At 44.0% G+C, this 24,898-nt stretch overlaps 1 protein-coding gene across 2 annotated transcripts in view; it reads right to left on the bottom strand.

Moving 5' to 3' along the window:
* The window catches only part of runx1t1 (RUNX1 partner transcriptional co-repressor 1), a 55,327-nt gene that overhangs the window by 15,274 nt on the left and 15,155 nt on the right, over nt 1–24,898 (bottom strand). For both annotated transcript variants that reach the window (XM_069681185.1, XM_069681186.1), the window contains exons 2-3: nt 3,628–3,765; nt 376–617 (exon numbers count right to left, since the gene is read on the bottom strand). In XM_069681185.1, the coding sequence (XP_069537286.1) occupies nt 376–617; nt 3,628–3,765 (380 nt within the window). The remainder of the gene's footprint in view (nt 1–375; nt 618–3,627; nt 3,766–24,898) is intronic.

The raw sequence follows: 24,898 nt of genomic DNA, 5'->3' as shown, positions 1-24,898 counted from the left end.
GTGTTACACTGAATAACAAGCATTAGCTTCTGATGGATGTCACTCCTGGAGGCAGATCTGCTAAAGTGTTTATTTAACATCTACGCCTGAAGGACCAGAAGATTTATAAAGCCTTAGAGAAATACCCCTGAGGTTTCCTTAATCAGCACTAAGTATGTCAAAGTATTCTAAGCATTTATCTTTAAACTTTTTCATGCAGTAAACCCTTCATGTGGTACCTCAGGCATGCTGAACAAACGCTCAGATTATTCTCTAATAGGCCACTAATGGATTGAGTTATCCCTGCTAACACGAGGGCCGGTGTCGACTTTCCCTCTCTGAGCCCTTTGAACTGAACCTCACACACACACACACACACACACAGTCGTAACTCACCACCAGTCCCAGCACTAACGTGCGGACCCGCTCGCCGATCTCAGGTGAGATGTCGTTGCCGAACTGCTGCAGAGTCGTGAGGAAGCGCTTGAGCTTGCTGAGCTGCCGGGCGCCGCAGGCCGGCGGCAGCTGCTGGTTGGCCAGCGAGGACGAGGAGGAGGAGCTGGGGCCATTGCTGTAGCCGTTTGGTGGGGACGGAGCACCGTTGAGCGCCGTGGGAGAGTGGCTGCTGCCGTTGGTTACTGCGGGAAAACACACAAAGAAGAGTGTAAGAGAAAGAAGAGCAAAGGGCCTCTTTTTTTTGCTCAGTAGCCTATAATCCGTGACCATGCCTTTAAAACCAACAAAGAAAACAACATACACGAGTTCATTGAGACCTAACCACTGATTCAACATGATTTACATTCCCCTGAAAACATCCACAATCCTCCACATTTGCTTCCAATCACGCCGGCTCGTTTGATCCTCTCATAAAAAACATATTCCTGAGACATGCTGCCTCGCTGCGCCTCCTTCCGTGCAGTCTAAACAAGCAGGGACAGCCTGACCCCCCGTTGCGCCCGAGCACAGGAGCCGTGTGCGTGTGTCTGTGTTTATGTGTGTCGGGGGTAGTTTGTGTACAAAGAGATACAAGGCGGCATAAAGCTTCCCCTCTAATGAGATTAGGTTTTGACTAGTGATCCACTCACTCCCCCTCTGGCCGCCGTCCAAAGCCGCCGCCGCTGCAAAGAGAGGGGAGAGAGAGACGAGATACTCAAACTGCATCTGCTAACAATTACGTCGGGTGGAAATCAAAGCTTTGTTCAAACCTTCGGCATGCGTAATGAGAGAGCCGGGGCCTTTCCTCCCTCGTCGCACGGAAGCCCAAATGTTAATTGCGGAGTGTGAGCTTTTGAAAGAGAAATCAGGACGGACAGCAGATACAGAGAGAGAACGTAAACAGCAGAGATAAAGAAAAGGCGAGTGAGTGATTGAAAGAGGATAAAATAATGCCTCCGCTGCAGAGAACCAGTGATTTTAATGCAGACTTGAGTGCTCTGAGTGTTTTGAACCGCGGGGCCTTCGATTCTTTGATTCTAGGGCTCTTCATGCGAGTGGTTAAGTATGCACTTCCAAGTGAATACTAGGGTGTAATTTGCTTGTCGCAGGGTATGAGCGCGTCGTGGCAAAGCTCCAACAGTTTGTAGGCGAGGGCGTTAATGAACTTGTTGGTGATTGGAATGACTGCGATTCGGAGGCTCAATGCAACTTGTTAAGATGCTCTTGTGATGCTGATGGATTGATGCTGAATGTGACGTCTTCTAATGAATGAGGTACGTACAGCATGTCTGCTCTGTTGGAGAGCGCCGATATGTTTATTTACCTTGGGCGTCTTAACGTAGAATTACACTTCTCCGGTCTAATGTACAGTCTGACGCACAAACCCAGCTTTTTGTCTCCTCATAGCCTTTTCAATACGACAACTAAGTGTATCTGTTGATAATGAGGACTTATACAACTCCAGTGTGCAGTTTAGAATGTGTTTACCTCACTACATGGAGCTCTAAACTCAAGGCCAGTCTGCTGTTACCACATGACTGTAATTTACAAAGATACTGAGTTACATGTGGAATCAGTTTTATCATAGCCAACACCAGACATGCTTAATAACGTCCATAGTGTAACCGATGCACCCCAAACTATATAGAAGTGTTGTATAGTATGACTTTAGTTTAGTTTGGTTTGTTTCACACAAAAATACATTTAAGAAAATATAACAGCGTATGAGTTGGTGTGATAGAAACCTTTAAATAACTTGTAAGAAACCCTGACCTTAAGATATATACAAGGCCACACAAACTTATAAAATCACCAGTACAACCTGAATGTCAGTTTTCAAAAAAATACAGAATTTTATTTAAAAAAAAGATAAACTACACCATAATATTCTTTAATTGTATACCACCCAGTATTAGTGTTTTACCTTGTGTTAGAACACCCCCTTGATACTCAATGCACCACGGTTGCTGTGCGATGAAGCAATAACACATGAGAGGGAGTGATATTGTAGGCTACAGATAATCACAGCCGTGCTGATATTCAGTATAACATCACGACCTCGAGTGTGATATTGCTTTTATAACAGTTATACAAGCTGTAAACAGTAACAATCACCAACAGATTATTTTTTGCTCCACCAACTCAACTAGTTCCACAACTTAACTGAAACTGGACTTTTGTTGCCAAGCAACCCAAACATTCCTCTGCACTCTGTGTCTACAGGTTACCAAACATCAGCTGTTTTTTATTATGTACATTTATCTGAATGTTTTAATTTATCAAGCAACCAGTGAAATTAGGGTTAGGCTTCATGCCTACGACCCGAATCAGAGCCGTGATGATATTCAGTATAACATCACTCCCTCTCATGGGATATTGATTTAGTAATAGGGGACATTTTCATGTTTATGTTCTTACATTGAGATTGTAACTAAGGCTGAATGATTTTGAAAGAAATATCTAATTGCGATTATTTTGACTTATATTGCGATTTTGTTATGATTTGCGATATTGAATTGAATGATATTTTTCATTTTTCTCATTTTCATTCAAAAACATGAATATTGTGTGTTTTTTCCAGGGATTTGTACCAAACAAAAATATTTGATACTTACGTCTGTGTATCATGTGTAGGCCAGAACATCTCTGCAGCACAGTATTGAAATTAAAATGTAATAAATATTGCACCATTTTTATTTGTATTGCGCCATACTGCGATTTCAATTACAAAAAAAAAAAAATTCAATTATTTGCTCCCGATTAACCCTAACCCTAATTGTAACAGAATGCAATGATTGCAGGCAGGAGGTTTATAATTGAGCCAGCTTTTGTAGCTGTGTTAAGCCTTTCTTAAACTCGCTTGATGCTGCTGTCATTGTCAACAATCCATACTGTCATTGGAAAACTGGTGGGATTCAACATAACTGTTAAAATGACAAATATGTAACAACACAACTATCAAGGTCTTTGTAGAGCCTGTGGCTTAGCTGCTTAAGCCTTTTTTGTTATGTTGTCCTGTCTCTGACAACATAAGGGATGTTTTCTTCAGTACAATTACCTGCATTTATTCATCTTTCATGTGGCTGGATGACTATGAAGAACCTGAGCTGTGCTTCAGTTAAAGAACTGTTTGTGTAGCAGATTTGATTTGTCAAACAGCGGAGAGGAAGTGGAGAAAGAAGAATATTTTGTCAGAGCTTTAAAATCACTCACATGTGGTGGGGGTGTAGGAGCTGTTACGGGGTGCTCCTTGCGTGCTGGGTGGGGGCGGCATGGTAGGGGGGGTCAACCTGGACTGTGTCTTGACGTCCGCAGGTGAGTCGGGCATGGTGGAGTGCTTCCCAGTGCGATCTGAAGGAAGACAAAAAAAGAAGATTAGAACGATATACCACAGGTTACATCCAGATAGCTTTACGCAGAAAATAAACAATAACTCAGGGCGACACAATCCAGGGTTTAATTTGATAACAAAGAGGTAGAAGTTCTGGAAATAGATGCCTGGATGTGTGACACGATGACACGCTCGGGCTGTCAGAGCAGAAACGAGGAGGAGATAAAGGAGCGACTCGCAGACACTCGGACAGACACCCGAGAGAGGAGCGTAAATCTGCAGCGAGTACCGGGTTCATTCCAGCACCATCTGTGCCATCCTGCGTGCCCGCTGTCCAGAGCAGCAACACAGCTCATACAACCCTGCACTGCAGTGCTAACACACACATTCACACAAACACACACTGGCCTAATGCATGTATCTCTGGATGCTTTTTTCACATCTGTTTAGGACTGGAACAAAGCAGAGAAATCACAAGTCAATCGGCTAATTCAGGCTACAAAAACAGAATGACTTCCACCTTTAATATTCAAGGAAACTTGTGACAGAAGGGACCCTACGCACTACTTAGAAAAGGCATCTGAAAAGTAAACCTTTACGCCGATGACACGCCTGTTTACGCCTAATTCAGCTGCATTGTCCTCAGCAGATAACTGACCATATCCAAAGTGTGAGAACAACAACAAGACATTATCAGAGTCCTGCACTTGCATGAGGGCTGGGCCCTCATTTTACAGGATGAGATACACAACGAGCCTATCGCAAAGTTAACAGAGGATGGATGGAGAAAAAGAGAAAGGGAAGGGAGGAGCTGCAAGAGAAACAGAAGTACTATCTGTGACATATAGCTGCAATCAGGGAGGAGGCATGTGCTTTTACTCAAACACACACACTGGCCTGGTAAAGGCACACACACACACACAATAGTTAGAATAGAATCTAACTATTAGTTATTTTCACGCTTTCCCTCAGTGTTTGTGCGTTCACGTGTACACACTTCAGGCTGTATGAATGTGTGATTGTCGTGCCCCTCCCTGCAGACAGTCTGGGATCCACGGCGTTAAGTTTAGGTGACATGAAAGAGAAATACTGATGTGAGGGAGACAGGATAGCCTAAGCCTGTTAGCTATAGGCCCCAGCCTCAGTAGCAGGCTGGCTGGCTGCTGCCGAGGTGCACTGTGACTAAGTATTTTAGTCACGCTAGCTCGGCTTTAGCAGGCAGGCAGGCGAGTGAGGGATGGAGATGTCAGTGAAATTCTAAATAGAGACGGGCTCCATAGCTCCGTTTCCAGCTTTAACGTTCAGGTCAGTTTTGTTTACTCTACGGGTCAAGTCGAGAAGTAATAAGAGGGTATATGATGAAAAGTTTTACTGAGAAGAATGTGGTAGTCAAGAAAGTACAGATTAAATTCTCATACCAAACTATAATGATCACATAAACCTTTACGTTCATTTGGAGATGTTCCCTTGTGGTTACACAGTCAAATGTATGTCCCCAGAAGCTTCCAAAGATGACCCTCAGTAACCATGCAACAGTTGGAGCCGTCCTCGCTGGGAGAATTGGGTTTATCACTGTGTGGACCCACTGCACGTGACCGATTCGCCTACCCTCACGTCCGCCCAGCCTCACCGGTCACTTATCGCGTGAATTGAGGAGTGTTTTCAATCAAACCATCATCCCACAAGGTTTATTAACTAAATACTGCATCACTGTTTTCTTTCCATGCATGATTATGACATAAACGGTTTTTCGTTAACGAAAAATGATGACAATAAATGTTCGTCAACGACTTTTTTTCTATGACAAAGATGAGACAAGCTAAAAATAGATCTGTTATAATAAAGACTCTGACGACACGAATGTTTTCATTCGTTAAAGAGACGGGACTAAAATGTTGGTGGTGGACTGTCGGATGTTTAAAATCCATGATCCATTATTTTAAAGCCTCAAGATCCAGTTAGAGGTAACGGGTGTCGCGTAGGTGGTTATGAACTTTCTCTGTTAGCTCAGGCTTTCTGCTTCAGTCTCTGTCCGCACTCACAGGAAAAGGGATGCTTCTTCAGCACAAAAAGAAGCGATCATCGTCTGTCTGCTTCTGTCAGACTGTTTGAATAAGAAGCGATGAGAAGTTAGGACCAAGCATAAATATGTAATCCAGTGTCCTTAGACACTGTGTCCTCATTGTTCTTTCACCGTATGGATGATCTGCTGAAATTTAAACCTGAAGCAAATGAGAAAACGGGAACGAGAAGAGACTGGAACTACAAGTAATGACTAAAATGTTTTGACATTTTTGTTTTACTAAAACTAGACTAAAACTCTGAAGCCATTTTAATCTTAATATTAAAACTAAATCTAAAACAGCTGCCAAAATTAACACTAGACATGAAGGGGGAGAAAAGCTGTTAAAAAGTGCGTGACGCTAGGTATCCCAGCATGCTTTTGAGCAGCGAATCAGCCGCTTGCAGTACACAGTGAATGGGGGTAAATCTTTAGCTGCATCAGTTTGCGTTCAGCGGGCACGGCTCCCAGCACAGTGGCACTGAGACTGGGTGGCTTTAGAGTCGACTGGGAAGCAGAGAACCACAAGCCTGCAGCCTTAAACCTCTGAGGATTACTGATATATTTCTACTGACGCAGAATCTCTAAAACTTTGAGGTTTGGGTTCCTCTTGACTTATAAATGAAGTGTTATACAATTAAACTGTAAAATGATATAATTGTAAAAGTTTTAGCTGAGCAAATGCAGAGGAAAAAGAGATAAATCACAGTGAGTGGCGTAAGTGGATACAGAGTAAAACTTGGTGGAAAAAAAGAGTGATTAGAATAACAGAGAGTGGAGGAGTGGAGGTAAAAGAAGAGTCAGAATTAAAGAGGACTGAGCGTCCGTCCAAACCTTTAACTGTCTGTTCACTCTGCCTGCCTCGCGCTCTTTCACACACAAAGCTCTCTCCATCCTCCCGACCTGGCTAGACTGAGAAAGGTTTACTGCTCTAATTTCACCACCGTAAAAAAGTCTGGACCCGGCTATTTATTTTATAAACTCAGGATATAACGGAGTGGAAACATATAGTCTTACCTCTGGCTGCCAGCTATCATATCCTGTGTGCCGGCCTAAAATATGATCTATGAAAATACAAGGTCGTTAAAAAAGACGGCCGGGTGACAGGGCCCGCGGTCATTCATCATTTTCCAGTCAAACACAAAGAGCCTGCATGTACATACGTAACGTGCACAAGTTAAATAGAGAGACGTTACCGTATCGCACATGTTTCTGCTTATGTTCACTCGATCTTTGAGGTTCTGTTTGTTGGTTTTGCTAATTGTGTGGTAGTTTTTGGCCCAGTTTACTCGATCTAACGTTGGAAAGTAGGACTCATATAGGAGCCAAATCATCTTGTAATGACCTTAAATGTTTTACTTAAAAGAGGATGTAAAGACTCACGTTACCACAATGCAATCTGATATTAGATCAAGCCCCCAGAAGTATGTGCAAAGCGTGCAATATAATCCTTTAAAAAAATCAATTTTAAGAGACGACTGGTGCGTTATTCTTTAGGGTAATGTACAGGGAAAAAAGCCCTTCTGCGTTTTTTCAAAATAAAAGTTTAAAAGTCAATTTGACGCACGTAAATAAAGCTCCATCACATAAACGGGGGGGAAATGCCTCTCCTGCAAGGCGCTGGAGACCCTGCAGCAGTATGAAAAGTCGCGTTTGGTTCCGGGCTTGTAATTGGGGATTAACACCTCGGTCAGTGTTGTGATTCGGAGGCAGCAGTCGGGTGGAGATGAGAGAAACGTAAACCCTGAAAGCGTCTGAAACCCCACCGTCCCTCGGGGGGAAGAAGATGAAGGATAAAGCGTGAAATCCATGTACACAAGCAAACAAATGCACCCGAGCTCTCACGCACACACTTTCATGATTTACACCCAGCATCTTCTCTCTTTCTGATTTGATTGAGAGCCCCGCAAAGCATATAAGCAGAATAAAATCAATGGCTTCATTCTAACCAACAAGGGCTGCACCCGACCGTTCACTGAGCAGTTACTGTGCCACTTGAATCAATAGCAATACACCCTCCACCAGGTAATTTAGCCCGTCTTTGTGCAAAATAAAAATACATCTTACAACTGGAGCACATTATTGAAAACAGCTCGAGCATGTATATATGTGTGTGTGTATCCTTATTCAAGAGCAAACACGGCTTCTTGTATATTTAGAATGAGAAATACACGTGCAGACGACGGCAGACGAGCCCTCATTTTATTACAGCGATTAGAGTGAGGCTGAACAACAGCAAGTGCTCGCTGCCTCATGCATTATTCACTTTAAAAAAGCACCACCTGAACAAGCAACCTTAAACAACCTTGAAAACAAAGTCTCCTCCGGTCTAATACGTCTGTTAAAAGTTAATGGATGAACTTAATGCACTTCTATCGTCCGTTTATTAGCCCCGTTAGCTCGCGCACGTAGCATACTGTAAGCGCAGCAGATCTGCGGCCGTTCCGACGCTGGACATGTATTGATGTGCGGAGCGTTAATGGAAAGAGTTTGATGAGTGCTTTGACTTTGCCTTACTCGCTTTACGACTTCTCAGAAGTGCTGTTGTCCAGGAATTAATGGATGTGAGAGGATGAGGACGCTCGCTGAAGAGGCAGCAATTAGCCGTGAAGGAAGAGAAGAGCCTCTCAGATGTGTGTTTATTCGGAGGTGCCAAAGCTATCGATGATCGTGAGTATGGATGGCGGTGATTAATGTCTCACAACAGCCACTTGCTGTGCGGTTTTATCTGAAGCATCGTAAAAGGAGCTCTTAGCGCAAATATTTGCTGTAAGAGACTGAAACCCCTGAGAGTATCAGCGCTGTAGTGACGCCTCATTACGTGTATTTGGTATATTGTCACCAAGCCAATGTGTCAAAGGTAATTACGCTGACATCTGACTGAGTTATGAGCTCCCAGGAGGGGACGGGGCTGTATTTGCTTTGTCTAGATGAGGCAGCAGAGCTCCAACAATGCTGCAAAGAGAGAAATTTTTTCAGTATAAATCAGTGTTAATTTTAGCAGCTGTTTAGATTTAGTCTTAGTCTTACGCTGCGTTCCAGACAACTGGGAACTCAAGAACTTCCCAGTTGAAATTTCCGACTTCTGAACTCGGAGCGTTCCAGGTGCACGACGCCAAGCGTAAATAAAAAAACATGGCCGACCGTGACAAAGTGATGTTTCTTTGGTCTGTAGCCAATTTAACAGTCAGCAGCTCAGCCTGTTGCCTAACGTCACTTTTATGTTGAGGACTTTCAGAGATTATTTATAGTAACCAGCTACCTCATCACATTGTGACATTTCTTATTAAACATTTTTATGGAGAACATGTGTTACTATATGATAGTAGTAGTTATTTAAATTAAAAGGAGGCAAATATATATTGTGTTGTTTTTCAGTTGATAGTTTACCGTTAACAATTTCCCTCTCCATGGGTGCGGCCATTGTTGTGTGATGTCAGAAATCTGATGAGTCGTTCCAGAGCAATTTTTCTTGTCAGAGGTCGGAAAAACTTGAGTTCCCAGTTGTCTGGAATGCAGCATAAGTCTTTAGACAAAAATGCTTCTTAGTTTTAGTCAAATATTAGTCATTTTTACACTTAATAGTTTTAGTTTAGTTTTAGTCAATAAAAAGTCACATTTTTGAAATTACTGTTAATCCAAATGTTTTCTGTCTTTAATCTAATTCAATCAGCCTGATACAGGTTCAATCTGCTGTAAAGCGTCGTCCTGTCATTAATTAAAAGTTTTTCCCTGCCAATGTGCCGAATATTGCTAAGTGCTACTCATGGTGGATTCATGTTGGGCCTCTCTTTAAATAACATAACAAAGAGTCAGTCTAGACCTGCTCTTTCTGTAAAGTGTCTCGAGATAACTCTGGTTATGATTTGGCACTTTACAAATAAAATTTGATTGATTGATTGATTGAATTATTTCCTGACCATGTGGAAACTTCTGGAACGTAATGTTACGCATGTAAAGGACGTAGACATGCAGTTATAGTAGCACATGGTGCACACGCGTCTCTTTCCTTATTTGCAGCTTCTCATTCAAACAGTCTGACTGAAGCAGACAGCTGATGATCGCTCCTTTCTGTGTGGAAGAAGCGTCAAATGACTCGTAAAAATGCCTGAATACTCGGCAAGTCCATAACCACCTTTTTGATATTTGTTCGTTTTGTGTACGTTGTAGTGAAGCTGCCGCTTTGAGACATCCTCACCTGTACGGCTGGGTCAGATCAGGGGGATCGTCATGGCTCTCAACCAATTCAACCAGTTACAGGAATGCAGTGCTCGTATTTTGACAAGGGGGGGAAGATATGGATTTTAAATGTCCGACAGCCCACTGCTAACGTTTAAGTCCCATCTCGTCTCGTTAACAAAACATACGCATCTTCAGAGTTTTTGTGATCAAGGATCTATTTTTAGCTTGTCAATGTCTCGTCTTCGTAGGCATAAACCAATGGTTGCCACATTTTTTGCTTGGGACCCTTTAAAGCCAAACAAAGTGTTCAGTTTCAGAGTTTTTAGACGGCTGAAGGGGTAACATTTCTGCGTATTTCACCAGAAAATAGACCCACTAAAAGGTTCCCAAACCCCAGGTTGGGAACCAGTAGTGTAAACCACCTCATGTGAAGCTTTGCTCTTCTCTTTCAGTTTAAATGAGAGTTAAAATCACTCCCCGCCCGTACGTCTCAAACGCGCTGTCAAAAGCTCCCTGTTAATATAACAAGCAAAAGTTGAAATGCTCTTGTTTGTTACTTCTTTAATCTCTTTACAATCTTCCCCTCAGGCTCCCGCAGCGATCCTCGAAATGAGGCAGAACCCTGGACAACTACCTGCCACTCACAAAGATGTCTTCACGCTTGCATCAGCCGTTTGCATCGCCTGTGATTACGTGATCCTCAATGTTTGCAAAATCTTTCTTTCTTTCTGTCTGTCTTCTGCTCGTACCCTCTTTCAGCCCGGGCTCAAAGAAAGGAGATTTTTATCCCCCCGCTGACTTTTCATACGCGCCTTTTCTAAGGTTACATGCAAGTTACATCACTCGCCTAAAACAAGGTTGTTGCAATGAAAGATATCTAGGAGGAACGCGGTCCCTGAGAAACAGTTCAATATGCTGCAGAGACGACTTCGCTAACCCACAACTCAAGGCAGAAACACAATGTAATATCAAACCCGTGCATTTCATCATCACACACAAAGCAATGAGGTCATTTTGCATTCAAATCACCTCACGAAGCAGGGACAACATCGCCTAACCTTCATATTTTAGATTATTCACAATGACTTCAAAGTCTATCATCGGGAGATAGAGTCAAACCGGCTCAATTACACACTTCATAAGCTGGAATTGCCTCTGTGTGTGTGCGTGTTTGCATGCGTGTGTGTGTTGTACAGTCGGAGGCCCAGAAAATGATGTGATAACAGCGGCAGTAATACGCCACTCGAGACTACTTCACACAGGCAAATCTCATTCTTCAAAACGACAATGGATTTCAATCACGCTGGGTGAATTTTCCAGAGTTGGCGGCTGTGACATAAACAATTTACGGAGCGCCGGCGCCTGCGTGAGCACAAGATTGTATTAGTCAGACGTAAGATATCATCATTATGGAGTTAAATGGAAAAACGTATACAAAGTGACCCGCTTATGCCCTGCACACTCACACACACACACATAATCTCGACATGCATAATGCCTTCGACACACACATCGATACGTAGGTGTTGAAGTGAAAACCGTGAGGTGCTAAAGCCGCAGGAAGCCTTGTGAATTGAGCGCTAATGTCCGCAACAGGCCGATGTGTTGGAAAATGGTGCCTCTGGGTGTGTTTTAGCCAACAACACACACACACACACATGCATGCACACACACACACACACACACACACACACAGAGTACACAATAATGTGTGAAGTGAGGGAGCGGGACAGATAGGTAATGGAATAGATGAAGCGATACAGAGATGCTGTGATAGTGGCTGGTGGTGATTGCTCTGTGTGCAGGGTACAGATGTGGAGAGAGAGGGAGAGGACGGGATGCGTTCAAGAATGCCGCTGAGGGACAGGTGGGGCGATTGAGATTCAGGCGGCGTACGCAGAGGAACAAGAGAAATCTATCGGTATGCAAGTGTGGTAACCTCTCTCCTCTTCCCATCATCCCTCTCCTCTAGACCCTGCAAACACACACACACACACACACACACACAGAATCATCGGCAGCCAGATGGAGCAGTATGCAGAGCATGTCCCATCAAACTCCACCCGCTTGTCAAGAAGATGTATGGATGCAACGCCCTACCACAACCCACAAACACACACTCAGGGGTACACACGCAGACACACAGCTGGATGCACAAATTGCAAACAAAACAACACAACTCTCCCTCATACACACACATAAACACACACACACACACACACACACGCACACACACACAGATCTGATTTCCGTCGTCTTATTTCCCTCAGCAGATGCAGGATGCTGAGGAGAGCAGCAGCACCATCAGTGCGTCCCTTTGGACTTCTCCTCCTCCTCCTCTCATTCTTGCTTTTCCTCCGCTTGCCTTCGCTTTTTTTCCTCACTGTTTGAACACACACATTTATCCTGATGGTTCCTGTGTACTGGAGGCCACTACTTCCTATCATCTCCCAGCAACATTGAATGATGCAGGGACTTTGGGCACAGTGTGACACAATTTCCTCTTACCTATTAATGCCTTTTTTAGGGAGAGGGAAGAGGGACTTATTGTGATAAAGCTACTTTTAAGCCGGAGCTCGGCGTTCTAGGAAGAATAAGACACATGTTGAGTGAGTGAGTTGAGCATGAGCTAAGCAGTTAGCCAACCTGTTTGTTGTTTTTCTGGGGAGACCTCAACCTCAACGCCTCTTCCTTTGCTCTTCCTCCATCTGTCTAGCTAGGGCGCAACGTTACAATTCTAATAATGTTACAATGTTGGATGTCCAGACTAAACGTGGGTGAAGTTTCAGATCTGTAGGTTAAAGTATGTTGGAGTAATCCCCAGGCTTCTCAGCTCAGTCTGCAGGCTGCTGTGAACGATAGTTTGTTCTACACGCTGCACTTTGTGATGTCACAGAATTCGCCAAGCATTTGATTGTTCATCCACTAAAAGGGAACATGAGCAGGGATTAGACCGTCGTGAGACAGGTTAGTTTTACCGTACTTGTGACATCACAAAGTGCAGCTTAAGCAGGCTTCGGGGAGCTGGCCAATCAGAAGAAAGTGGGCTTGTAGGGGCGAGGTTTCTTAAAAGGACAGAGCTCGTTTTTCGTTTCGTATAGAGTTCTAGTAGATTAAAACTATAAAGGGTAAAAATGTGACTAAAACTAATCTAAGGCTAAAATAGCAGCCAAAAGCACTGGGTTGGAGTTTCTTCTTGAGACCAACTATGATAGAGGAATGTTGGGGTCAAAGGTCGCTGTATGTGGCGTTAATGAAGTTTTGTATCTTGGAGGAAAAAAGGAGCTTATATGTATCCTTATTGTTCTATCTTCGATTAAATAACACTGCATAACATAATGTTATCGGTTTCAACTGTCTTCATTTAAACTCTGTTGACTCCGTCCTGCCCTGATATCATGAATAGGAAACAGTAATAGAGAAATGGTTTAATACAGCACAAACACATTTTGCATCTCCCTCCATAATCTGTATTTTCTCTCAGTTAAGCATCGTGTGTTTACACTTTGTCAAGCCAGCAAAGACATACGGAGATTTCTCAATCGCACACAAAGGTCTGAACACCATCTGTTCCATCGCACAAACATTAACACGCACGCACACGCATGCACGTCTGCAGACAAACACAAAAATACATAAACCAAACACACAAATCCTGCAAAACACATCCAACGACACACACACATTGGGAAATAAAACATATGTGGCGTCTAACATTAGAAGCCCTTCACTCTTTCTGAAAAAGTAGATTTATTGTAATGTCTGCTTTACCCATCTGTTGAAATAAAGAGAGCGAGAGAGGGGAAGCAAGTGTTAAGGAACAATAAAAGTGATTCACAGTGCCAGTTACGCGTGCTCTCCATTCCAACAGATTCCTGCCACATCTTGTTGCCAGGCAAAATTGAACTACAGGGTCTTGTAAAATAAAGACAGGCAGGGGGAATGAATGGTGGAAAGAAACGCAGACAGGGAGTGGAGGAGGAAAAGAAGTGGGTCAGGAAGAGGTATAGGTAAAGAAAACAGAGAGAACTTGGCATTATTATAGGACTGGCTGAACTGGAAACACATCGCCATCAGACATGTTTCCACAGCAGGGCTCAGCATGTTTAGAAAATCAATCAGAAGCATTGTTTGTTTAGATAAAGCCGGCCTGTCATTTTCATTAACATGATGTCAGAATTATGATATAAATGTTGCTTTTCGGGAAAAGCGGAGCGTTATAAATCACATGTAAGCCTCGGTGAGCTCTGTGTTTGGCCCTGTGATGGAAGCCAGCCTGTTGAAAATTGCTTTCTGTACACAGTTTGCTTCATTTCTGATGCCATGCTGACGCAGAGCCAAGTGAACCCAGAAGGATCTGGGTGTTTTCCCAGGCAGGATTTCACGCCAGCAGAAAAGGACTCGTACAAAACACTTAACATTCGCCCTTACGCTGACGACACATGGCTTTATTTTCCTAAGCTTTACGCACGCGTATTAGGCTGCCTTTGCCATCGTGATGTAGTGACTGTATCTGCTGTGGGGCTGGGGAATAATATTGTTTCTCTATATACCGTATTGGTCTGAATAAGAAGACGACCCTGATTATCAGACCCCCCCCCCTTTTCAAGACAAGTTTTTTAAAGGCTTTTTGAGACCGAATTTGTTTTTATAAAGAGAACAATTTTATATCCTTTTAAATAAAATCATATTTTAATATATTTTACATGAAACTGTCACATTTAAATTAAATAAACAATTCAAAATTTCAATAAATCATAAACCATCAAAGTGAAGTGAGGTCTATTTATAGAGCAGCCTGTAAACAGCTGGATGACAGCTCTGGTAACCCAGCCTCGCTGGTCAGTCTTTTCAGTCAAACTAACACCCTACAAGGTTATGTACCAGATAGTATATCGCTGTTTTCTTTAAATACATATCTATGACATAATGAGGGAGAAAAGCTGAAATTGATGCCCCTTGCATGGTTTGCTAGGTATTCCAGCATGTTTTGAGCAGCAAATCGGCCACTTGCAAAATTCATTTAATGGGGGTGAATTTTTTGTTTAAGTTAAGTTTAAGTTCAGTGGGTCCGCACTGTAAGCCTGCTGAGAACTCAGGAGGACGGGGTGCTAAGCGGCTCTACTCAATTGTTGGTTAACTTGGCGTACTTTTAATCCATTTGTTCAGGACGATCACCATGTGTGTGCCGAATTAGGGGTTCTTATGCAATAACATAAATGTAATTTATTGCATGTACTGAGGGTGTTGCTGTGATGCTACCATTGTCTAGGTCAGGTGTGTGATCCCAGAAAGGCAAGTTTTGTTATCAGCGACGATTGTGTTTGTTGCCTTGTATTGGAAATGGACTATTTTAAACTGGACTAGTGGAGAAAGCAATAAAAAGCAGTCAGGTCACTCCTGGGTTAGCCACCTCAGTAGCTCAGTACAACACTGAACTCCTTTAACACCGTGTCTCTCCATCTTTCATCCTCCTGGTACTCAGAGTGACGGCTGGCCTCAGTCATGAGGGGTACGCTCACTTTACAGATAAGTAGTGCCGTCTACTGTTGTGAACATACAGTACGTCGGCCGTTAAAAGTCTAGACCCCAAATAGAAGACAATCCCACTTTTTCAGATGTATGTCAAGGGGAAAAAACAGCCTATTATTTAGACCAATACGGTAGTTCTAGACAACAACCTCGCTATGGGAGTCTCTTTAAAGGTGGTGTACTTGAGCAATTGTCCTGCTGCCAGCACTGGGAAAAAAGTGGCACAAGAACACACACACACACAAACCCTCCACGGACTGCTGGACTCTTGTAGCACAATTTAAAACCACTGATGCATCCGCTCAATCTCTAAACAAAAACACATTGATACACACTGATGCACACACACCCGCCCAAGTGGCACTTTGTATCTTCTGCTTCTGTTTTTGCTGGAACCCTGCGCTCTCAGGCAATTTGTATCCGTCCACGCTTAAAGGACTCATATACCTGTCTTCAAGAGGAAAATCAATTTTCAACAGACAGTAAAGGCCCTCGTGTTTTACATGACAGTTATCTTTTACTATATAGAGAGAGAGAGGCGGGGGAGGCACAGAGGGAGAGGATGGAGTGATATACAATGCAGGCTAAGTGAGAGTGCAGTCGATGTGTGTGATGGGGAGGAAAACAGACAGGCATGAAAGGGCGAAACAGATGTGGAAAACAGATTCAGGGAGAAGAAAGAGGTAGGGAAAAAGGGAGGTGAGGGTGCTGAAGTGAGGGATTGGGATAGAGAGATAACATTAAGCGCCTATGAGAGACAGATGGGGAAATCAAACGTGAGAGGCAGAGGACGGGCGCAGAAAAAAAGAGGGCAGAGGCTAACTGTAAGGGAGGGAGGGGGAGGGGGTCCTGAGGGGGGGAGGGGGGAAGCTGCCCGTCTGCCTGGTGTTTTCAGAATATCACATGACGGCTGCCATGTGTTGGAAATTACTGCCGGTTAAATATCTACCCCCAAAACCGCTCCGAAAAAATATGTCTGCAATTTCTGAAATGTGTTCCAGGGCTGCGCTAAGTAGAACCAGATTCAGAAAACAGCTCACGAAAACCTTTACCCCTCAACCGCCCCGTCTCTAAAACTGCTACTCTCTTTTCTTTTGACGCTCCCTCCCTCCTTTCCCCTGCAGGAGAAGATGTTTAAAAACGAGTCTTAGTCACATCTGGCGAGCAGGGAGCCGGAGCGCGCCGGATGGTGTGACCTCGCATGAGGGCATCTCCGGGCTTGTGTGTGTGTGTGTACCTGTGTTTTTGTGTGTGATATGGTGACCATGGTTTGCTAATGGCTCTGAGTGGCTGAGAGTAGAATGTGGCTGGAAGCGACTCAAACACACACACACACTCACACACACACACACACACATGCAGTACGACCAGGACGATTCCAGGTCAGTGCTGGGTCTTTGTCTCCTTTCCTGTAACCATTACACACCGTCTCCTCGCCTCTTTTCTCTCCATCGTTTCACCTTTCACTGTCGCATCCTGCCGGCAGCTCACAGCCTCATTCAAGATTTCATGCCACTCTTCTCCCCTTTTTTTCCATCCTCACTGCAACTTTACCCCCATTACTGTTAAACATTCTTAAAGGGGCCACATCTTTTAATGAATATTCTCATATTTTGTGTTTTACATGTTTGGGTGTTTATTGTTCACAGTGAAAAAGTGAAAACTGCATAATTCCGTGTTTTTCCAGTTTAAAAAGGTCGCCTCTGAAATGGGCCGTTCAGAACAGCTGCAGGTTTCTACGTAGAACCTTGCTTTAACTGAAATCGACCAATCGTCATTCACCGTCGTTCACCTCAGGCTGCCTTTTCGCACGAGCTTGTAGTCAAGTCATTGTCAAGATTTCAGTTTACCATTGCGATACCCCCTGGTGATTCTGGCTCATACATATAAGGCAGAATAATCGATCCTAGAGCAGCCATGTTTTCTACAACTTTGGAGTGACAGTGCGGATCGTGCTAATCTAGGCTAAGGTCTGACCTTTGAATGGTAAAATAGCTTGTTCGTTTCAGGAGTCTCCGAAAAATAATTACATTAAAATATGTACACATCTTTTTTAATTTAAAGCTCCTGTGAGGAACTTTCAGTTTGTGTTGATTTTGGCGCCCCCTGTGGTTCAGTGGTGGATGTTAACAAAAAACTCATCCTGCTTTCTTTAACAATCACATGTATCACTCACTTTAAATTTTTGCCCTGGAAAATGTAAACAAAGGCAGCATGCAGTTAATCGCTTCATCTGACACCTACCCCCCCCACCAGCAGCTTCAGGCATTAAAAATAACTATATAGAAATAATCAATCTCGTCGCTGATGCTCTGGTTTGCTTTTGTAGCTCATATAGAGTCATCAGAATTAATTTCAGTCCGTTTCATGACCAGTGAAAAACTCCTCACAGGAGCTTTAACGAAATAGAAAATTGAGTGCATAGCTAAAATACGTCCCCATTAAATACTTTCTTTTAGCCATCCTCACTGCAACATTACCCCATTACTGTTAAGTGCATCTTATTTGAGAATAAACAAGCTCCAAGTATTGGACCATCAGCACCTATAAAGCTATAAAAAAAATAATTATTTATTCATCGTGTATATGCTGTCTGTAAAGGCAACATAGTCTACCTGATTGTACCATTACGTTACTAATAAATGAAGCACCTCCTTATCAGTTACAAAGCTTTATGTATCTGAGATGTGTAGGCAGGAGCAGCTCTTTTTCTTGTGAGCCAGAATCCTCAGTACACCGCAGTAAAACTTTGCTCAGACTCCGGTGATAACTTTCCTCCTCTCTGTGGGACACATGTTGCTGCCTTTGTTCTGCAGGAGGCGCTTCAGCTCCCCGTCCTCCCACATCCACCTCCCACTGTCCGTCAAACAACTCTGAACTCTGTCCCCACACCCACAAGCAACACTACTAATAGCACCAACACAACAATCCCATTGTTTTGTTTTTCTGCTGCACACACACACACACACACACACACACACACACACACACACACACACACAGGCTCAGACACGCAGCCTAACCGCTCTCCAGTGCTACAGATGGATGCCACCACTCTCTCTGGAGCGGTGCCAGCGCCAGCTAGTGAACAGCTTGCCTGGCACAGTGCTCTGCGTGTGTGTGTGCGTGCCTGCAGAAACAGTAGCGAAAAAGCCTCGCGCAGATGGGTGGCCAAAATACTCCACCCCCCCCCGCTACCCACCCCCCCTCCTTTCGTCCCGCATACACACAATAATACAGACACACACGTGCACACACATATGCTCCAAAATGGAGACACACACACACGCATGCACAGTGTCTCGGTTTTGCTTAAGTGTTCCCGACCTGGCACACGCCGCCGCTTGCACAGCTGCTTCCTCAGAGACACACACTGTACACACACACACACACACACACAGCGGAGGATTGCATTTACACACACGCACATACATCTGTGCTTAGTTTACACTTCCTGTTTAAGGCATGGGAAGTCTAAAGTCCACACACACACACATCATTCCCCGACATTACAGCCCACACAGAGACAGACGTACACATTCCTGTGCATCTGCCCCACACACACACACACACACACACACACTCCCGCTAATACACTGCTTTATCCTCAGTAGCTATTCAACCTCGTGTGTATCTGCTTGTTTTCTCCGCACACAGAGAGAAAACATGAAGGCGTCGAGTTGGAAAGCCTCCAGCGCTGGCAGCCTGCCAGCACAGGCCTATAGATCAGCGTGATCATAGGAGTGTGTTAAGACACATCACTGTTTAATGATTTGACAATGAAATTAAGACATGAAAGCTTTTGCTGGAACAATAGAATCAACAGAATGTAATTACCATGCAGCTGTGTACGGTTAGAAGTGTTTGAATGCTCAAGGTGTGATGTGAATCCTTCTGACAGGCAATCTGATGTTGCTTCATGCTTTGACTTTTTATGTTTTTCATTAGAAGCAGCTGCACGCGAGCACATTCCCAAAGCACTTCTTCTTGAAAACAGCAGGTTTCAGATTCATTCGGGGTGAAAGGGTGCCCTTGCAGGATCAAACAAAGCCGGGGGAAACTTCAACAAACCGAGGGAGCCGCTCGGTAGACAGCCTGCCAGTCAGTCAATGAGCTCAGGCGGCTGGCAGCAGGTACTCTCGCCCCGGTGCAGAGGGGAGAGCATGGTGGCTACGCGGTGCCAACTGTGCGCCGCGGAGCCGTGCCAACTCTGCCAGCCTTGCAGTGTCTGTTTGCCAGAGCCATCTGGGAAGAACAGCTCTGCGCACATGCGGTACACACTCACACACACAGACACATGCATGGATGCGCACAAGAAAGCAAGGGGGAAAGGGATGCTCCTGCACATACATGCAGCATGCACACAAATGCATGGCAGAAAGGCGCACACACAAACACGCACAGCCGGCCGCTGACAGCTCGCCATCTGTGCGCTGCCTCTGACTTCTCCCTCTGCTTCCTTCTCTGCCCTTGTTTTTCGCTTTCATAAACTCTCGCTCCCTCTCCTCCTTTCCTCACTTCCTTGTCATGCCTCATGTTATCAGTGTAGCTTCCAAGCTACGCATTCCTGTCAGGACCACTTGTGTATTGACACTTGACATGTATTACTTATATAATAGCATATGAGATAAAGATGTGCGATTACTTGACGGGTCTTTTTCAGTTTACCTGGAATTGAACACGACATGTAGTGTTCACAGAGGCCCCTTTCTTAACCTGCTTTGCTCTGTTTCTCCCTGACAGATGTACAGATGTGAGGAGAGGCCGTAACAGGTGTCCGTAAGTGGTGGGAAACACGTGTGTGCAGGTAATACAGGCAGGGACATCAACACACATATATAAAGAAAATGAATGACCCTAAATATATCGCACAAGACCGATAAAACCCGAGAGAAAGATGTAAATCAGGGAGCAAATGGAGTGAAGCAAAAACAGCTCTTCGTAATGTGACAAGGTATCAGAGGAGAAGAAAAATGGGAACTAAAGAGTGAAAAACCAAGGTAGGGAGAGAAAGAGAGTGACAACAGCAGCTTAGATGAATAAAAGTAAAGAAAAAAGAGGAGAAGAAAATAAAAAAAGGAGGAGGAGGAGGAAGGTAATATGAGTTCAGAACCGTGGAATTCACTTCAAAGAGAAGCTAAAAACAGGTCACTGTCTTTACCCGAGTTTAGCCTTGGGTGCAGCTCGCTCATATGTTTCTCATTTAAAGCCTCTGCACCACTGTTTGAAAAGAAGGCCGAGGAGAGACACGAGCATCAGTCCGCGTCCTTCTTTTTTGCTCAGTGGACTTATTCACATTTGATTTCGACAATTTTGTCACCGAACAAACTGTTACTTTTCCAGATGTCGCTACGTTTATCTTAATATTTGTCTCGCAGTTTAACAGCGTGACTTCACGAAACCCTCACTGCTATTACTTTCCTCTCTACAACACAACAGCTGTAATATTTCCAGTCACAAATCTCCACTTGCTTCCTATTCCTTTCTCCGCTCCATTTATTTCTCTCCCTCTACCTGCAAGAACTGATTGTTTCTCCAACCATCCATCCTTTTCTCCTCCCGTCCACCCCCGTTCTCCGTCTCTCGTCCCCTCCTCCCCCTGGCAACTGCAGAAAGATGTGCGACTGAACGCTATTCCACTCCTATTATTCCTACTCCTTTTCTAGCTCAGTCGCCTTCCCTTTGCTCTCTCTTTACCACTCCTCATCCTCCTCCATCTCTCTCCATTCTTCCCTCCATCCAACTCCCCCCCCAAAAACACCACATGCTCTGGCAGCGGCAGAAGAAGCAGGCTCATTACAAACAAGGAAAATCCATTTGGAGCAGCCGTCTGCTGCTTCTCGGCCCCCTCTGAACTCTCCTGAGAAGAAATGCCCCACATCCCTCCTCTCTCCAGCTCTTCTTCTTCTCTTCCTCCTGGATTTCCCTTCTTTCTAATTACTTCCCTCTATTTCTATTTTGTCTTATCTGTGAATTGAGCCAATTATCAATGTAGTTTTTGTTTTTAAATGTAGTTTGATATCTTCAGTTGTATCAAAGAAATCGTACCGCTAGTAATCATTTTAAGGCAACAAAACTAAACACAATAGTGACATTAAAACAATTGAATCACAAAACTACTTACAATGAGTATGAGTACAAATTAAATCACATTATGTAATTTTTTGGCCACTTGGGGGCAGCAGAAACCAGCTTTAAACACAACAGTAACATAGAATTAGCTTTAAAAAGGAATAGCGAACTTGCTAGCAAACATCCAGCAGTTAAAGAGCAACATTAGCGTTAGTTAAACGTTGTTTTTGTGTCTAACTGATGAATGTTGTCCTATGTTATCTTCCCTTAGCGCTGTTTTTGTTCTCTTGTAACTTCTCGGAGAAATATCTGACTGTTGAGCAGCTAAACAGTCGACTGTGTACACCAGCTAGATTGCTTTGTACAGCAGCTAGCTAGCTGACTTTGTAGCTGTTTTAGTGGGCCTGGGTTGATAGTTTTAAATATATTGGAGCTTTTTTCACTGAAAACAGCCGCGTCATGTAGCTGGAAACAACACTGATGACAGCAGCGAGAGTGAAGCTAAACAGTAACGTTGCCATAAAACACCAACAAAGCGCTAAAAGATGCGAAAAAGTGCTAAAGGGGCGGTTTGTGATTATTCTTGGTGGATTCATCATAATTAGTGGTTCACATCACACGTTGTCATTTCATACATTGTTAAAATAAAATGTATGGTTATAGCAGATTAAATACTGGACTTGTCCACTAAACTACTGTTTCATTTAAATGATGCAGATATCAGGTTCAGCTGAAACAGGAAGCGAAAACAGGTGATGTCATACTAAAAAAGGAGACTGACATTGTGTATTGATAATGTATCCGGTCCCTACAGGAACATTTATCATTTTTGTTTAGTGACCTCAAACCTACAGTGTAGGTCCATTCAGTTAAACTAATGGATCCGATCGATTCTCAGCAGCGGTTCCTCGGTTAGAAAATGAATCACTGCACCACTTCCTGTCATTTTCTTCATTTCTCCCCTCCACATCCTTCTCCGCGTCTCCCTCATGCTCTTTTAAAAGCTCTTCCTTTCTTTTCACCCCTCATTCCTCCCCCCCTCTTTCTCTCTCCTTCTGCTCTGCCATCATCACAACATCTGATTAACATATGTCTGGGCTTTCACTCCCTGTCAGCTTGCAGGCATCTGCACACACGCACACCCACACAGGCGCACACGCTTTCACACAATCCCATGCATCTTGTTCAGGAAGGTAGAAGCCAGAAAACAAAAAAAAGGCACCAAAAAATTCCCCTGAACCTCCTTTTAACTGCATTTACCTCCCTTTGTGTGTGTTTGCGTGTGTGTGCGCGCCCCGCAACGGCGAGGATGTGAGACAAAGCGTCTAAACATTATTGCGAGCCAACAAGCTTCATGCTCCCGAGTGAGCTGCTTAAAATGCCAGTAATGGAGGAGAGAGAGAAAGGGATAAAGAAATATAATAAGACGCAGGGAGCGACGAGATAGAGACAGATGAGGGTGGGAATGTGTGTGCGCGCGCTGATAAACAACTGCAATATCTCCTGCAGCTCCCTCGAGACTCATGGCCCTGAAAATTACTCACGTAGTCTCTTCAAGCTCATATTTCCTTTCATAAGCAGACACTGATACAATGGATTAAGTTTGTTCAATAAACAGCAAATTGGAGCTCAAAGTCACATCCCACCTTCCAGTTATTGTAATCAGAGATCTGATATTGATTATTTTCAACGCCGGTGCCAGGAAGGCCGCTGTGCTAACCCCAACTAGCCAGAAAAGCTACGTAATCATCGGTGTGTTTGAAGTTTTTTTTTTTACCTGTTATGGATTTATTCGCTCACAGCTCCAGTGAAGTAATTTCACATGCGTGGAAACACGACGTCTTTGTAAGTAATTCGTTCTCACTCATCTTTTCCAGATTGCCTCGAGTCAGTCCTGTTTTCATCTCATCGGCAACAAAAACATGCAATAACAGCAACAGGCTGATACTTTAGAGCCAAAAAAAACCACACATCATCCAACTGACTGCAACAAAAGCTCAGCGAAAAAGAGAAAAAAAAATCCACGACATTGCTTGCATTGGTCTGCGTTTCGTAATGCCTATAATTTCCCCTGTTTGTTATAATGGCATTCCCTGCCACTTCAACACTTTTGTTAAAAACACAAACAGCACATTTACACAGAAGGTGTATGGGATATGAGCCGTGCTGTGTTAAATGACTCTCTCTGCGTGTGTGTCTGTGAATGAGCATCGAGGGCTCGCTTTATTCAAAGTATTAAACAACTTGTCAAGAAGCCGCAACACTTTTCTGCGCCAAGAAAAGTAGACCCCCCTCCTCCTCCTCCTTCTCCTTCTTCTTCTTGTCTCCTCTCCTGCCTCCTAACACCCCCCCTCCCTCCGTCCTTCACCTCCTATTCAGGCTATTAAAGAGTCATCGTCAATATACGGGTTAATATATGGGCTTAAATTCAAAACAGGCAAATAAAAGGCTTTCTCCACACAGGCGCATTAACAAACTGAATAGTGGCACAATGCTGATGAGGAGAAAACGCTTTGCTAAGGGGATTTCAATGGAGCGCAGGGGCTGTTTTGTGCGGGATGGAGCCGTCCTGTGTGTGTGTGTGTGTGTGTGTGTAAAGGAAAAGGGGGTAAGTGGCTTCACTAAGAAAGAAGGGGAGTGACTTTTTTGTGGAAGACTTGATAAACTCAATGGAGCTTTGGAGGGCCCACTCAATGATGAGTCAATGAGGTGGGAACCTGAATAGTGGGGGTGATGGAGTGAGACACAAAATGCTCTCTCTCTCCGACACACACACACACACTGAAGTCCCCTGAGACGGGCTGCTGGCCACTTGGCGTGTGACGATTTAATGGCACACAGCGATAAAGGCTGACGTACAAAAAGATGTAAATACAGGGTTGTGTTTTGACATGCCTCCTCTCCCCCGTCCTCTGTGCCCGCTAACCTCTGCTTATGTGTGTCTGAAACTCATGTGTGGCTATCTGTGTGTGTGCACAGGCTAGAAAATACACACAGTTTACACCCCAGTGGACACCATTAGTGATTCCCTACCAGACAACACGAGGAAGGAAAGAGGAGGCAAAAGTGTTGAGGAGAGACAGATGAGAGAAGGAGAGGGAAAGTGACAGGCTGGGAGACTGATATACACACACACACACAGATGGGAAGATAAATGAGCAGATACTCTGGCAGAGCTACACAATACGGAGAGAGAGGAGGGAAAGGGAACATCAGGGCAAACGTCAACACTCTTCCTCTCTCGCCTCTTCCCGTATCGTCAAAGGAGTGCGAGTCTCAATACTGCATATCAAACATCGTCGTAC

This window comes from Semicossyphus pulcher, unplaced genomic scaffold (assembly GCF_022749685.1).
Source record: "Semicossyphus pulcher isolate SPU_LCO1_2020_fin unplaced genomic scaffold, fSemPul1.0.p SCAF_5, whole genome shotgun sequence".
Classification (NCBI taxonomy): domain Eukaryota; kingdom Metazoa; phylum Chordata; class Actinopteri; order Labriformes; family Labridae; genus Semicossyphus; species Semicossyphus pulcher.
This window is presented reverse-complemented; position numbering and strand designations above follow the sequence as displayed.